Genomic DNA, 14,518 nt, shown 5'->3' on the forward strand with positions numbered 1-14,518 from the left:
TGACACTAAACTCATATCTCTCAATAGTAACTCTGAACGTGAACGGGCTTAATGACCCCATCAAAAGGCGCAGGGTTTCAGACTGGATAAAAAAGCAGGACCCATCTATTTGCTGTCTACAAGAGACTCATTTTAGACAGAAGGACACCTACAACCTGAAAATAAAAGGTTGGAGAACCATTTACCATTCAAATGGTGCTCAAAAGAAAGCAGGGGTTGCCATCCTTATATCAGATAAATTAAAATTTACCCCGTAGACTATAGTGAGAGATGAAGAGGGACACTATCTCATACTCAAAGGATCTATCCAACAAGAGGACTTAACAATCCTTAATATATATGCCCCGAATGTGGGAGCTGCCAAATATTTAATCCAATTAATAACCAAACTCAAGAAATACTTTGATAATAATACGCTTATACTTGGTGACTTCAATCTAGCTCTTTCTACCCTTGATAGGTCTTCTAAGCACAACATCTCCAAAGAAACGAGAGCTTTAAATGATACACTGGACCAGATGGATTTCACAGATATCTACAGAACTTTACATCCAAACTCAACTGAATACACATTCTTCTCAAGTGCACATGGAACTTTCTCCAGAATAGACCACATACTGGGTCACAAGTCGGGTCTGAACCGATACCAAAAGATCGGGATAGTCCCCTGTATATGCTCAGACCATAATGCCTTGAAATTAGAACTTAATCACAACAAGAAGTTTGGAAGGACCACAAACACGTGGAGGTTAAGGACCATCCTGCTAAAAGATGAAAAGGTCAACCAGGAAATTAAGGAAGAATTAAAAAGATTCACGGAAACTAATGAGAATGAAGATACAACCGTTCAAAATCTTTGGGATGCAGCAAAAGCAGTCCTGAGGGGGAAATACATCGCAATACAAGCATCCATTCAAAAACTGGAAAGAACTCAAATTCAAGAGCTCAGCTTACACATAAAGGAACTAGAGAAAAAGCAACAAATGGACCCCACCCCCAGCAGAAGAAGACAGTTAATTAAAATTCGAGCAGAACTAAATGAAATCGAGACCAAAAGAACTGTGGAACAGATCAACAGAACCAGGAGTTGGTTCTTTGAAAGAATTAATAAGATAGATAAACCATTAGCCAACCTTATTAAAAAGAAGAGAGAGAAGACTCAAAGTAATAAAATCATGAATGAGAAAGGAGAGATCACTACCAACACCAAGGAAATACAAACGATTTTAAAAACATATTATGAACAGCTGTATGCCAAAAAATTAGGAAATCTAGAAGAAATGGACGCATTCCTGGAAAGCCACAAACTACCAAAACTGGAGCAGGAAGAAATAGAAAACCTGAACAGGCCAATAACCAGGGAGGAAATGGAAGCAGTCATCAAAAACCTCCTAAGACACAAGAGTCCAGGGCCAGATGGCTTCCCAGGGGAATTCTATCAAACATTTAAAGAAGAAATCATACCTATTCTACTAAAGCTGTTTGGAAAGATAGAAAGAGATGGAGTACTTCCAAATTCGTTCTATGAGGCCACCATCACCTTAATTCCGAAACCAGACAAAGATCCCACCAAAAAGGAGAATTACAGACCAATATCCCTGATGAACATGGATGCAAAAATTCTCAACAAGATACTAGCCAAAAGGATCCAACAACACATTTAGAAAATTAGTCACCACGACCAAGTAGGATTTATCCCCGGGACACAAGGCTGGTTCAACACACATAAAACCATCAATGTGATTCATCATATCAGGAAGAGAAAAACCAAGAACCATATGATCCTCTCATTAGATGCAAAGAAAGCATTTGACAAAATACAGCATCCATTCCTGATCAAAACCCTTCAGAGTGTTGGGATAGAGGGAACTTTCCTCGACATCTTAAAAGCCATCTACGAAAAGCACAGAGCAAATATCATTCTCACTGGGGAAGCACTGGGAGCCTTTCCCCTAAGATCAGGAACAAGACAGGGATGTCCACTCTCACCACTGCTATTCAACATAGTACTGGAAGTCCTCGCCTCAGCAATCAGACAACAAAAAGACATTAAAGGCATTCAAATTGGCAAAGAAGAAGTCAAACTCTCCCTCTTCGCCGATGACATGATACTCTACATAGAAAACCCAAAAGCCTCCACCCCAAGATTGCTAGAACTCATACAGCAATTTGGTAGCGTGGCAGGATACAAAATCAATGCCCAGAAATCAATGGCATTTCTATACACTAACAATGAGATTGAAGAAAGAGAAATTAAGGAGTCAATCCCATTTACAATTGCACCCAAAAGCATAAGATACCTAGGAATAAAGCTAACCAAAGAGGTAAAGGACCTATACCCTAAAAACTATAGAACCCTTCTGAAAGAAACTGAGGAAGACACAAAGAGATGGAAAGATACTCCATGCTCATGGATTGGCAGAATTAATATTGTAAAAATGTCAATGTTACCCAGGGCAATTTACACGTTTAATGCAATCCCTATCAAAATACCATGGACTTTCTTCAGAGAGTTAGAACAAATTATTTTAAGATGTGTGTGGAATCAGAAAAGACCCCGAATAGCCAGGGGAATTTTAAAAAAGAAAACCATAGCTGGGGGCATCACAATGCCAGATTTCAGGTTGTACTACAAAGCTGTGGTCATCAAGACAGTGTGGTACTGGCACAAAAACAGACACATAGATCAATGGAACAGAATCGAAAACCCAGAAGTGGACCCTGAACTTTATGGTCAACTAATATTCGATAAAGGAGGAAAGACTATCCATTGGAAGTAAGACAGTCTCTTCAATAAATGGTGTTGGGAAAATTGGACATCCACATGCAGAAGAATGAAACTGGACCACTCTCTTTCACCATACACAAAGATAAACTCAAAATGGTTGAGAGATCTAAATGTGAGACAAGATTCCATCAAAATCCTAGAGGAGAACACAGGCAACACCCTTTTTGAACTTGGCCACAGTAACTTCTTGCAAGATACATCCACAAAGGCAAAAGAAACAAAAGCAAAAATGAACTATTTAGACTTCATCAAGATAAGAAGCTTCTGCACAGCAAACGATACAGTCAACAAAACTAAAAGACAAACTACAGAATGGGAGAAGATATTTACAAATGACGTATCAGATAAAGGTCTAGTTTCCAAGATCTATAAAGAACTTATTAAACTCAACACCAAAGAAACAAACAATCCAATCATGAAATGGGCAAAAGACATGAAGAGAAATCTCACAGAGGAAGACATGGACATGGCCACCACGCACATGAGAACATGCTCTGCATCACTTGCCATCAGGGAAATACATATCAAAACCACAACGAGATACCACCTCACACCAGTGAGAATGGTGAAAATTAACAAGGCAGGAAACAACCAATGTTGGAGAGGATGTGGAGAAAAGGGAAACCTCTTGCACTGTTGGTGGGAATGTGAACTGGTGCAGCCACTCTGGAAAACTGTGTGGAGGTTCCTCAAAGAGTTAAAAATAGACCTGCCCTACAACCCAGCAATTGCACTGTTGGGGATTTACCCCAAAGATTCAGATGCAATGAAACGCCGGGACACATGCACCCCGATGTTTCTATCAGCAATGGCCACAATAGCCAAACTGTGGAAGGAGCCTCGGTGTCCATCGAAAGATGAATGGATAAAGAAGATGTGGTTTATGTATACAATGGAATATTCCTCAGCCATTAGAAACGACAAATACCCACCATTTGCTTCAACATGGATGGAACTGGAGGGTATTATGCTGAGTGAAGTAAGTCAATCGGAGCAGGACAAACAGTGTATGTTCTCATTCATTTGGGGAATATAAAAAATAGTGAAAGGGAATATAAAGGAAGGGAAAAGAAATGTTGGGAAATATCAGGAAGGGAAACAGAACATAAAGACTCCTAACTCTGGGAAACGAACTAGGGGTGGTGGATGGGGAGGAGGGCGGGGGTGGAGGGGAATGGGTGACGGGCGCTGAGGCGGACACTTGACGGGATGAGCACTGGGTGTTTTTCTGTATGTTGGTAAGTTAAACACCAATAAAAATTAATTTAAAAAAAAAAGACTATTAGATTTTATAAGTCATGAAAAGCTCCAGGCTGCCAGGCTAAGTCACTTACAAAATTAAGAAATGCAGGTTAGCTTCAATCAGACTTCAACAGCAACATACAAAACAAGTCAACAGAGAACAATATTTTTGAAGCAACTCAAGCGGAAAAAAATGTTTAAGCCTAAGAGCCAAAGATCACACGACCAGCCCAGCCAACCATTAAGTACCACTGACAGAAGCAAGAACTTAAGATATATCACACTGGCTTCCAACTATGGAGATAACTGACGAATATCAGTAAAAAGGCTGGTAGTGGTGGCACTGAATGTTTTATCACAGATCTAAGACAAAACAAACAAAAAAAGCAGTATAGACAGAGTAGAAAAATAAAATGGAGACATCTGTTCCAACAAAGTACAAATAACTGAGCCCTACCCTCCCACACACATACACGCTGGACAGAAAGGAAAATTTAGAACAGGCTCAGGGACTGGCACAAGGCTAATGGTGTTTTCCACATCAAACACTAGATGCCTAGTAGATTTAAGGGCATTAAAAAAGGTTCATAGTATAAAAGTTACCAGTAGAATAAAAATACATTTCCTAAATAAAAAGCAAAGAGATCACATGAAGAAAAAAAATATCATACATAATATAAAGACATAATAAATATAAGAAAGCAGGACAACAGAATTAAAAACCAATCATATCTCAGTCATACAAACAATGGAAATGGATTTTTAGATTTGCTAACAAAAGCCAACCATGTATGTGCTCACCAGGAGAGATACAACTAAAATAAAGCTGTTCTGAAAGGCTTAGGATTAAAGAGATGGTCAAAGGATATCACATATATCAACCAACTTTTGTTTGATTTGCTGCAACAAATAATCCCCAAATCTCCAAAGCTCCTGTCTCACACACTTTACCTGTTACTGTAGGCCACTTGTGCGGGTTCTTTCTTCACGTGTTATCTCTCTATTCTGGAATGTAGCCCTATCTGGGGTGTTTTTTGTTTTTTTGTTTTTTTGAACCACAGCTGACAGAGGGATGGCCTCTGCAGCTCTGCTCAGAGAGTATGCATCCCCCTTTCACTTACTCCCTCAAAGTCAGTCACAGGGACAGGACGACTCAATGGAGAGGGAAGTGCACTTTGCCCAGAGCCAGGCAGCACAGGTCACATGGCAGCAGGCAGAATGTATAATCCTCTTACATAAACAGTTCTCAAGCAGGCAAATGCAAATAGTAAAGCAAGGATTGCTACTCCAGTGTCAGGTAAGACAGAATTTGGGCTGAAAAATACCAAATGAAAGAAAGAAATTAATTTGTTAATGCTAGAGACACAATCCATAATGAAATTATATTAATTGTGAACATCTATTTACCAACACAGTAGCCACCTTTATAAAGCAGAAATGACAAGAAATGCCAGACAGAAACACTTATCAAAGGAGATATGACTATATCCCTTTTACTCCGAAGCAAGTCAAAAAGCAAGTTAAAAAATTAACACAGATATGAAAGGCCTTGACAACATAATCAATACCTAGATCTCAGGGATCTCTAGCAAGTCATATATTCTGACTTGAATAAGACTTGGTAAGAGTGTATGCCTTTGCAAGTGTGCATGAACACCAAACATATATTAGGTGGCAAAGAAAACCTCAGTAGGTTCTCTGATTATAATTAAAAAACTAGAAATCAAAGCACTTCCACCTTGAACACAACCCACAAACAACTCTTAGGTCAAAGGGAAAACGACTTGCGATAAAAAAAACCACTATGTATCAGGATCTGAGGGATACTATACGGTTTTAAAGGAAAATTCATCCATGAGTATTTGGATCCATATAAATACAATAATGGAAATCCTCCCAAAAAAGCTAGAGGGAAAAATGGAAGAAAGCAATAGAGGTAAAAGCAGAAATTAATAAAGCAGAAAACAGGAAATTAATAAACCCGTAAGTCAAAATATTAGTTTGGAGGAAAAGGATCAAAAAAATCAAGAGAGAAGGATAAAGGCACAGACACAAAAGTAAGTGACAGAGAGAAATAACTGCTGAACGAATGTTCAAAAAGTCACAGTTAGAGGGTTCCACTGAAACTTTCAAAGACCAAAGCACTGGGTAAAAGGAAAATCTCTACATTCCTTTTATGGGGCACCTGTAACACTGATACTTCAACCTGATCAACTAAATGCAAAAGAACCATAAAGAAAATAATTCAAAAGAAAAACAGATTCCATAGCACATTAAAAAATAATACTTCATGATCCAGACAGGTTATTCAAGGAACGCCAGGACAGTTTAATATGAGAAAATTTATTTATTAACATATTAGTAACTAAGGAGAAAAATCATGTTTGTCTCCACAGATATTAAAGAGGCCTTCAAAATATAATTCTTCATTCAATCCCTAATGAAAATACCCATTAAAACAGAAGTTGATATTTCCTTACCACGAAAAAATATGTATTTTAAGCCAAGAAAGTAATGATTACTTATTTTTATTTTATTTTATTTATTTTTTTGTTTCAGCTATTTTTTTTATTGATTTTAAATAACAATTACTTATAAGCTCTATTTATTTTAAAGATTCTATTTATTTATTCATAAGAGACACACAGAGAGAGGCAGAGACATAGGCAGAAGGAGAAGCAGGCTTCCCACAGGGAGCCCAATGCAGGATTCGACCCAAGGACCCCGGGGCCACGACCTGAGCTGAAGGCAGATGCTCAACCACTGAGCTACCCAGAAGCCACATAAGCTCTATTTAAAGACAAAAATGGTTAGCATTCTGAAATTCTACTTCCAATGTTTTCTTTTTCTTTCTTTTTTTTTTTTAAGGATATGTAATTCCCTTAGATGAGCCTAGAAATCTCTAGGCTGAGTTTTTATTTTTTTTCATTTTTTTTCTTCTTCTTTTTTTTTAATCCAACGTTTTCTTATTGTAAACTGTGTAGTCACTAAAAATGCTTTGAAGATACAAAAGCTTTACTGATCTTACCATCTAATCAAATGAACACGAAGAGTAAGAACAGACTGCAAAGTCTCCTAGAACTTGGTTAATATTAATACTCCAGCTGAATGGACAGACACCCAATGGCTTATACCCATCATCCTGGCATCTCAAAAATATCCCAATTTGGACAATCTATTCATGGCCACTCTGTAACTCACAGAAATAGGGAACTATTTGAAAAAATTAAAAGTAGAATTACAGTTTAAATATGTTATTCAAGGGCGCCTGGGTACTCAGCAGTTGAGCATCTCTGCCTTTGGTGCAGGTCATGATCTCAGGGTCCTGGGATTGAGTCCCACATCAGGCTCTCTGCAAGGAGCCTGCTTCTCCCTCTGCCTATGTCTCTGCCTCTCATTAATAAATTAATAAATAAAATCTTTAAAAAAGGCAAATATATGTTATTCATATATAAAAGTTAGTATTTAGAGATTGACAATTTAAACTAAGTAAAATCAGAAGGTGAGAGAGAAAATGCAAGGCCATGTAACTATTCTTTTTTTTTTTTTTTTAAGATTTTTAATTTATCTATTCATAGAGACACACAGAGAGAGAGGCAGAGACACAGGCAGAGGGAGAAGCAGGCTCCATGCAGAGAGCCCGATGTGGGACTTGATTTCAGATCTCCGGGATCACGTCCTGGACCAAAGGTGGCGCTAAACCATTGAACCACCCGGGCTGCCCACTATTCATCATTTTTAACAGAATCAATAGAATATTGTCTAAAATTAGTAAGTCAAATTAGAAGTATTCCAAATTTATTTAGAATTACAGTGGTTACCCTCAGAGGAATTAAAAAGTTAAAAACCATTACTTCTGGAGAGTGCAATTTAGGAGAGGGGAGACTCAGGGAATACTTTACTCTTCAACTGGAATTGTTCTATCGTCCTTTTTTTCTCACATATGGAGTAGCTGTTATGTTTAAACAAACATGTTATTTAAGTAAAACGTAGAAGAGAGTGACATGAACTCTCCTTCATTTTGTTGCCTTTGCTCTTGAAAACTAAATAAAAGAAAAAAATCAGCACGGTAGGAGAATTTACACATTCTTTCTGCCAATATTCACCAAGTGCCTACTTCATGGCACATGCCAAGTGAGGTGTGGGGCAACAGCAATGAAGTAAGACAGACTCCCCAGGAGCTTATATTCTAGAGCCACATGCCACCATGGGTCCTCCCTACCTTTTCTAAACAACTATATCTCACAGGGCTCACAAGAATGAGAGAATACATGGTGAACACTGCAAAAATGCAATCAGAGTAAGGCCAATAAGAAAAATTTTATCATTTGATACACAAACTGTAATTTGGCACTAAAACTAGAAAAAAAATTTGAGAGAGGGAGAAGTGAGGGTAGGGAGTGGGAGAGGGACAAAGAGAACCTCAAGCAGGTTCCACACCCAGCAAGAAGCCCTGATGCAGGGCTCAATCCCACCACCCTAAGATCATGACCCGATTCAAAGCCAAAAGTGGGATGCTTAATCAACTGAGCCACTCAGGTGCCCCAAAGCTTTATAAATGCTATCATATGTCCTCACCACATTTTGGCAAAACTTAAAAATAATCTTTGTAGAAATAAAACTGAGTGAAGAATACTGCTAATTAATAGCCTACCATGTTGAATAAATATTCCCGATTTTCAAAAATAGCTAAGAAATTATAATCTATTAATTGCGTCAAAATAACCCAATAGGGTCTTTCATTCAATCTGACACTGGCAAATTTATGGCTCTTTACAAGCTTTATGACTGGGCAACATCGAAAAGCAGGAGAAGACAGCATTAGCCATACAGAACATCTTTCAACTGTCATTCTTAAACAGCAACATTCTCTTTGATATGCACTGTGAAGGCTATCCCCAATCTGGCCTCCTAGTATCGAGAAGAAAGTAAGAGAGATCTTACAGATTCAAAATACTTTACTGTCATTCTCAGGCCAGCTTAAGATCTTACTGGCAGTTCCTTAAGATTCCACATTTGAATTTGAAATTAACTGCAAAATTCTATAGCTCAACCCTGGGAACAAATGAAATGAAAACACTACTCTTTCAGTGGTAGTTTTGCTATACTATGCTAAGCTCTCAGAGTAAATTTTAATTCAATACCACAGCTACAAAAAACATACCACTGTTTAACTGCCTAGCAGAAAAGGAGAACTCCCATAACAGTTATTTTGTGATGGCTGTATCCCTCAGTGGCTCATAACATCTTGCAGACAAGCATGAGACTTGTGCCTTGTACAAAGAATACATGATTGACCTTTCCTCAGGAATCTACGATGTATATTTTCAACTAATCTTACTAAAAGCAACAAAAAAGGAAGAACAATAGTTTAGTGAGAATACAGTATTGCCACAAAACCAGTGTGGGTGGTGGATAAACAGAGTGAAAAAGATAAGCTCCTAATACATTTTAATCTGCAGTTAGGATAATGAGAAGGAGTCCATGCAAAATATGCTGCAATATGCTGAGCACATTCTTTTTTTTTTTTTTTTTAATTTTTTTTTTTTAATTTTCATTTATTTATGATAGTCATACAGACAGAGAGAGAGGCAGAGACACAGGCAGAGGGAGAAGCAGGCTCCATGCACCAGGAGCCTGATGTGGGACTCGATCCCCAGTCTCCAGGATCGCGCCCTGGGCCAAAGGCAGGCGCCAAACCGCTGCGCCACCCAGGGATCCCGCTGAGCACATTCTAATGGCTGCCATGACCTCAAAACAATATCACCTGTCCTCTTTAAAGCACTAACTAGTCAGCTCTTAGATACATGGGGGCTCAGACCATACTAATAATACTCAAGCCAGTACACGTGTTCCGTTAATTCAGGAGTCGACATGGAGATGGACTACACTGTGATTTCAAGAAAGGATATCAAGTAGATGGGAAAATTCTACATCAAAGGAAGGATGGCAGGATGGACTAACGTGCTCCAGCCTAGAAGGATGAGGACAGGTACAAATGATGCCAAATATAATGGAAGAATCTAAACATCTAAAATTGATACACAATCAGTCTTCTCACCCTGACAGAGAAACCTGGTTTTTGGCTTCAAGTAATTATATACTATTAAAACTTCACAGAACCCTGAGAACTCTTCTTCCCCAAGCTTTCCGGAGACAACTATCACTGAAAATAACACAGCTCCCCATAGGATAAATAAAACTTACATGGTACAAAGCTCTTTCAAGTCTTTAATCAAAAGACCAAAGATCTAGTCCTAAAGATCTTTGGCTCTGAAATCCTGGCAGAGTTACTTAAATATGTCTGGCTGCTTCCTTGGTAAACAACGGCTAACAATTTTGATGAATATGCTAATTAATATTTCATAATCACTACTTCCAGTGGCTCTAAATATTTTACAAGCATAAACTCACTGAACCCTCACTATGATATATACTATGTGGCAGACGAAACTCACACACAAAAGCTAACTTGCCCCCCATCCAAAAGCTAAAACAATTAGCTGGCCTGCCATGTCCAGGCTTGATCTAGGATACGACGACTTTTGTGCAAACTAAATGTGAAGGGTTAAGATGAAGGCTTCCTATACCTCCTGTCAATGATATAAGTAAGTGATCAACAGTCAAGGAGAAAACAGGTATTTATTTATAAGCAAAGCCTTTTCAAAATCCTTTTAGGATTACTGGCTGAAGACTTGGCCTAGTTTCACAAATACAATAACGCAACACCTCTTCACAGAAAGGAGGATCCCCGAAGACAACTATCAAGTGCTCTAATGTTTTCCTCTGCCAATTATAGATTCTCTTCAAGGAAGCACATCCTGACTTGAAATTTGCTGTGACATTAAGATCACCTCTAGGTAACAGGTGCTAGGACATTACATTTTATTTGAATACATTTTAAACGTTTTGTGAATCACAGAGAGGAGCTATCCTTTGGTGTCAGCATCAAGTGAGGCAGTGCTCCTTATGTCAGAGCCTCTATTGGGATAACTTTTAAAGGGCAACAAACTTACGATTGACTGCTATGTTCCGAACTACACACATCATAGGAGAAATTTAGAAACTGGCTAGGATAAAATACCCTGTGAGAGGTTCCTGAGCATAGAAACCCTTACCTTTATGCATCTGTGCATTCTGTACTACTTGAGCAGTGCGTGAAACCTACATCTAAGCATTTCCTGGAGATGTATCCACAATGGTAAAGTGTTATAATCAAAAGAATGAAAGTGGCAAAACAAGCAGATTTCAAACTGAATTTAGCAGAGAAATAAAACCGTAATAACGCAAAGATTAAGTACTGGTCCTTCTCAAAAATAAAAATATGCTCTTGGCATTGCCAGATTTTTCACTTTTAAAAAGAAAAACAACAAAACCATCCGGAAATAGCCTCTCTAATCCTAAACAGCTGAATCATTCACCATATTCAGCCGCCCGAACAGTCAGTGCAGGCTCTGCTTTTTGGGAAGTCCGAATTCAAGGCCTTCCCTAGGAGAACCTGAAAGAATCACAGAAAATTAACGGGATTCCCAAGAGACGCCTTGGACTTGGGAGCTGCGTTATCCTTAATCAAACAGGAAGCCCCGGAAAATCCACCAATCTCTGGTGCAGTATAAATACTGGGCTGAGAAACGTATTCGTTCTCCAACGAACATTTATTAAAGGTGTCCTGGGCGCAGGGCAACCGGGCCCAGGGTCTCTGGGACGGGGGCGGCGCGCTCCTGCGCCCCTGCGCCCCTCGGCTCCTGCCCCCCTCGGCTCCTGCGCCCCTCCGCCCCTGCCCCCCTCCGCCCCTGCGCCCCTGGGCTCCTGCGCCCCTCCGCCCCTGCGCCCCTGGGCTCCTGGGCTCCTGCGCCCCTCTGCCCCCTGGGCTCCTGCGCCCCTCCGCCCCTGCGCCCCTCCGCCCCTGGGCTCCTGCACCCCTCCGCCCCTGCGCCCCTCGGCTCCTGCCCCCCTCGGCTCCTGCGCCCCTCCGCCCCTCGGCTCCTGCCCCCCTCGGCTCCTGCGCCCCTCCGCCCCTGCGCCCCTGGGCTCCTGCGCCCCTCCGCCCCTCGGCTCCTGCGCCCCTCCGCCCCTCCGCCCCTGCCCCCCTCCGCCCCTGCGCCCCTCGGCTCCTGCCCCCCTCCGCCCCTGCGCCCCTCGGCTCCTGCCCCCCTCGGCTCCTGCGCCCCTGCGCCCCTGCGCCCCTCGGCTCCTGCCCCCCTCGGCTCCTGCGCCCCTGCGCCCCTCCGCCCCTGCGCCCCTCGGCTCCTGCGCCCCTGCGCCCCTCGGCTCCTGCGCCCCTGCGCCCCTCCGCTCCTGCGCCCCTCCGCCCCTGCGCCCCTCGGCTCCTGCCCCCCTCGGCTCCTGCGCCCTTCCGCCCCTCCGCCCCTCGGCTCCTGCGCCCCTGCGCCCCTCCGCTCCTGCGCCCCTCCGCCCCTCGGCTCCTGCGCCCCTCCGCCCCTGCCCCCCTCCGCCCCTGCGCCCCTCGGCTCCTGCCCCCCTCCGCCCCTGCGCCCCTCGGCTCCTGCCCCCCTCGGCTCCTGCGCCCCTGCGCCCCTCGGCTCCTGCGCCCCTGCGCCCCTCGGCTCCTGCCCCCCTCGGCTCCTGCGCCCCTCGGCTCCTGCGCCCCTCCGCTCCTGCGCCCCTCCGCCCCTGCGCCCCTCGGCTCCTGCGCCCCTCCGCTCCTGCGCCCCTCCGCCCCTGCGCCCCTCCGCCCCTGCGCCCCTCGGCTCCTGCCCCCCTCGGCTCCTGCGCCCCTGCGCCCTTCCGCCCCTCCGCCCCTCGGCTCCTGCGCCCCTGCGCCCCTCCGCTCCTGCGCCCCTCGGCTCCTGCGCCCCTCCGCCCCTCGGCTCCTGCGCCCCTCCGCCCCTCCGCCCCTGCCCCCCTCCGCCCCTGCCCCCCTCCGCCCCTGCGCCCCTCCGCCCCTGCCCCCCTCCGCCCCTGCCCCCCTCCGCCCCTGCGCCCCTCGGCTCCTGCGCCCCTCGGCTCCTGCCCCCCTCGGCTCCTGCGCCCCTGCGCCCCTCCGCCCCTGCGCCCCTCCGCCCCTGCGCCCCTCCGCTCCTGCGCCCCTGCGCCCCTCCGCCCCTGCGCCCCTCCGCTCCTGCGCCCCTCCGCCCCTCCACCCCTGCGCCCCTCCGCTCCTCCGCCCCTGCGCCCCTCGGCTCCTGCGCCCCTCCGCCCCTCCGCCCCTGCGCCCCTCGGCTCCTGCCCCCCTCGGCTCCTGCGCCCCTGCGCCCCTCCGCCCCTGCGCCCCTCGGCTCCTGCGCCCCTGCGCCCCTCCGCTCCTGCGCCCCTCCGCCCCTGCGCCCCTCGGCTCCTGCCCCCCTCGGCTCCTGCGCCCCTGCGCCCTTCCGCCCCTCCGCCCCTGCGCCCCTCGGCTCCTGCGCCCCTGCGCCCCTCCGCCCCTGCGCCCCTCCGCCCCTCCGCCCCTCGGCTCCTGCGCCCCTCCGCCCCTCGGCTCCTGCGCCCCTCCGCCCCTCCGCCCCTGCCCCCCTCCGCCCCTGCGCCCCTCGGCTCCTGCCCCCCTCCGCCCCTGTGCCCCTGCCCCCCTCCGCCCCTGCGCCCCTCCGCCCCTGCGGTCCTCCGCGGGGCCGACCGCCCCGCCAGGCTCGCGGGCCCGGGTCCCCGACGCCGCCTCTCCGCTGCTCCCGGCTGGCCCCTCGCCAACACCGGTCTCCCAGCTTTCCCACCGCGAACTGGGCAACGCCGTCACCCTCCGGGAGGGGCAGTGGGGCCCCCGCACCAGGGTCGGGCGGGGGCGAAGAGGGCGTCGGGGGCCTCGGAGGACCCCCCAGTGTCGGGGAGGGGAGCACGCGGGAGCCGACGGGCCCGGGGACACTGCGGAGGCTCCACGGCACGGACGGGGCCTGGGGACCCCGGGGATGTCTGGGGCGCGCGGGGGTGCGGAGTCCGTGGGCCGTAACTGGGGAGGTCCCGGGGGGCTCCAAGGCTTAGGGGTTCCCCGCAGGCTGCAGGGGAAGCGAGGGCCCGAGGCGTTCCCGGGGACAAGGTGGCTCCCACGCGGCGCGCGGAGGGACCGGCTGCGGGGGGGGGCCTGCGACCGAGACCCCCGGGGCGCTCACCCAAACAGCCCGCGGAGGAAGGAGTGGGAAGCCTTGACTCGCTTCTCAGCCTCCGCCATCAGCTGCACCGCCTCTCGCTCCTTCCCCGCGTTGTCCATGTCTGCCGCGGCCGCCGCCACCAGCCTCTTCACCCGACTCGGACTCGCCTTCGGCGCCTTCGCCCTCCTCTAGCGACGGCGGGCAGCGCAGGCGTGGCGCGCAAGGCCTTCCGGGACTTGTAGTCCCGGGTCCCGCCCGAGCGGCGGGGATGCGCGAGGCGCTCAACTACAATTCCCAGAAGGCTGCAGAGACGGGCCGGGTGAGGATCGCAGCCTGCGGATCGCCGGCGCCCGGGATTTCTGGGCGGAGCGTGTGACTCCCCGTAGGGGTCTCTGGTCCCCGGTGAGCTTTAGTCCTTTGGGTACGCAGGGAAATGGAAGGTGAC

The 14,518-nt window shown here is 46.6% G+C and overlaps 1 protein-coding gene across 6 annotated transcripts in view; it reads right to left on the bottom strand.

Annotated features, from left to right (window-relative positions):
* The window catches only part of NAPB (NSF attachment protein beta), a 52,409-nt gene extending 38,132 nt beyond the window's left edge, over window positions 1-14,277 (bottom strand). For 2 of the 6 annotated variants that reach the window (XM_041732724.1, XM_041732722.1), the window contains exon 1: window positions 14,095-14,207. Coding sequence is in view for 1 of the 6 variants with exons in the window: in XM_041732720.1 (XP_041588654.1) it covers window positions 14,095-14,192 (98 nt within the window). In the remaining 5 variants the exon portion in view is untranslated. Of the gene's footprint in view, window positions 1-4,981; window positions 6,614-14,094 lie in introns of those variants that run through there. The other 4 variants (XM_041732725.1, XM_041732723.1, XM_041732720.1 and 1 more) reach the window with 3 other exon arrangements.
* Window positions 14,278-14,518: the final 241 nt, after the last annotated feature.

This window comes from Vulpes lagopus, chromosome 18 (genome assembly GCF_018345385.1).
Source record: "Vulpes lagopus strain Blue_001 chromosome 18, ASM1834538v1, whole genome shotgun sequence".
Lineage (NCBI taxonomy): Eukaryota > Metazoa > Chordata > Mammalia > Carnivora > Canidae > Vulpes > Vulpes lagopus.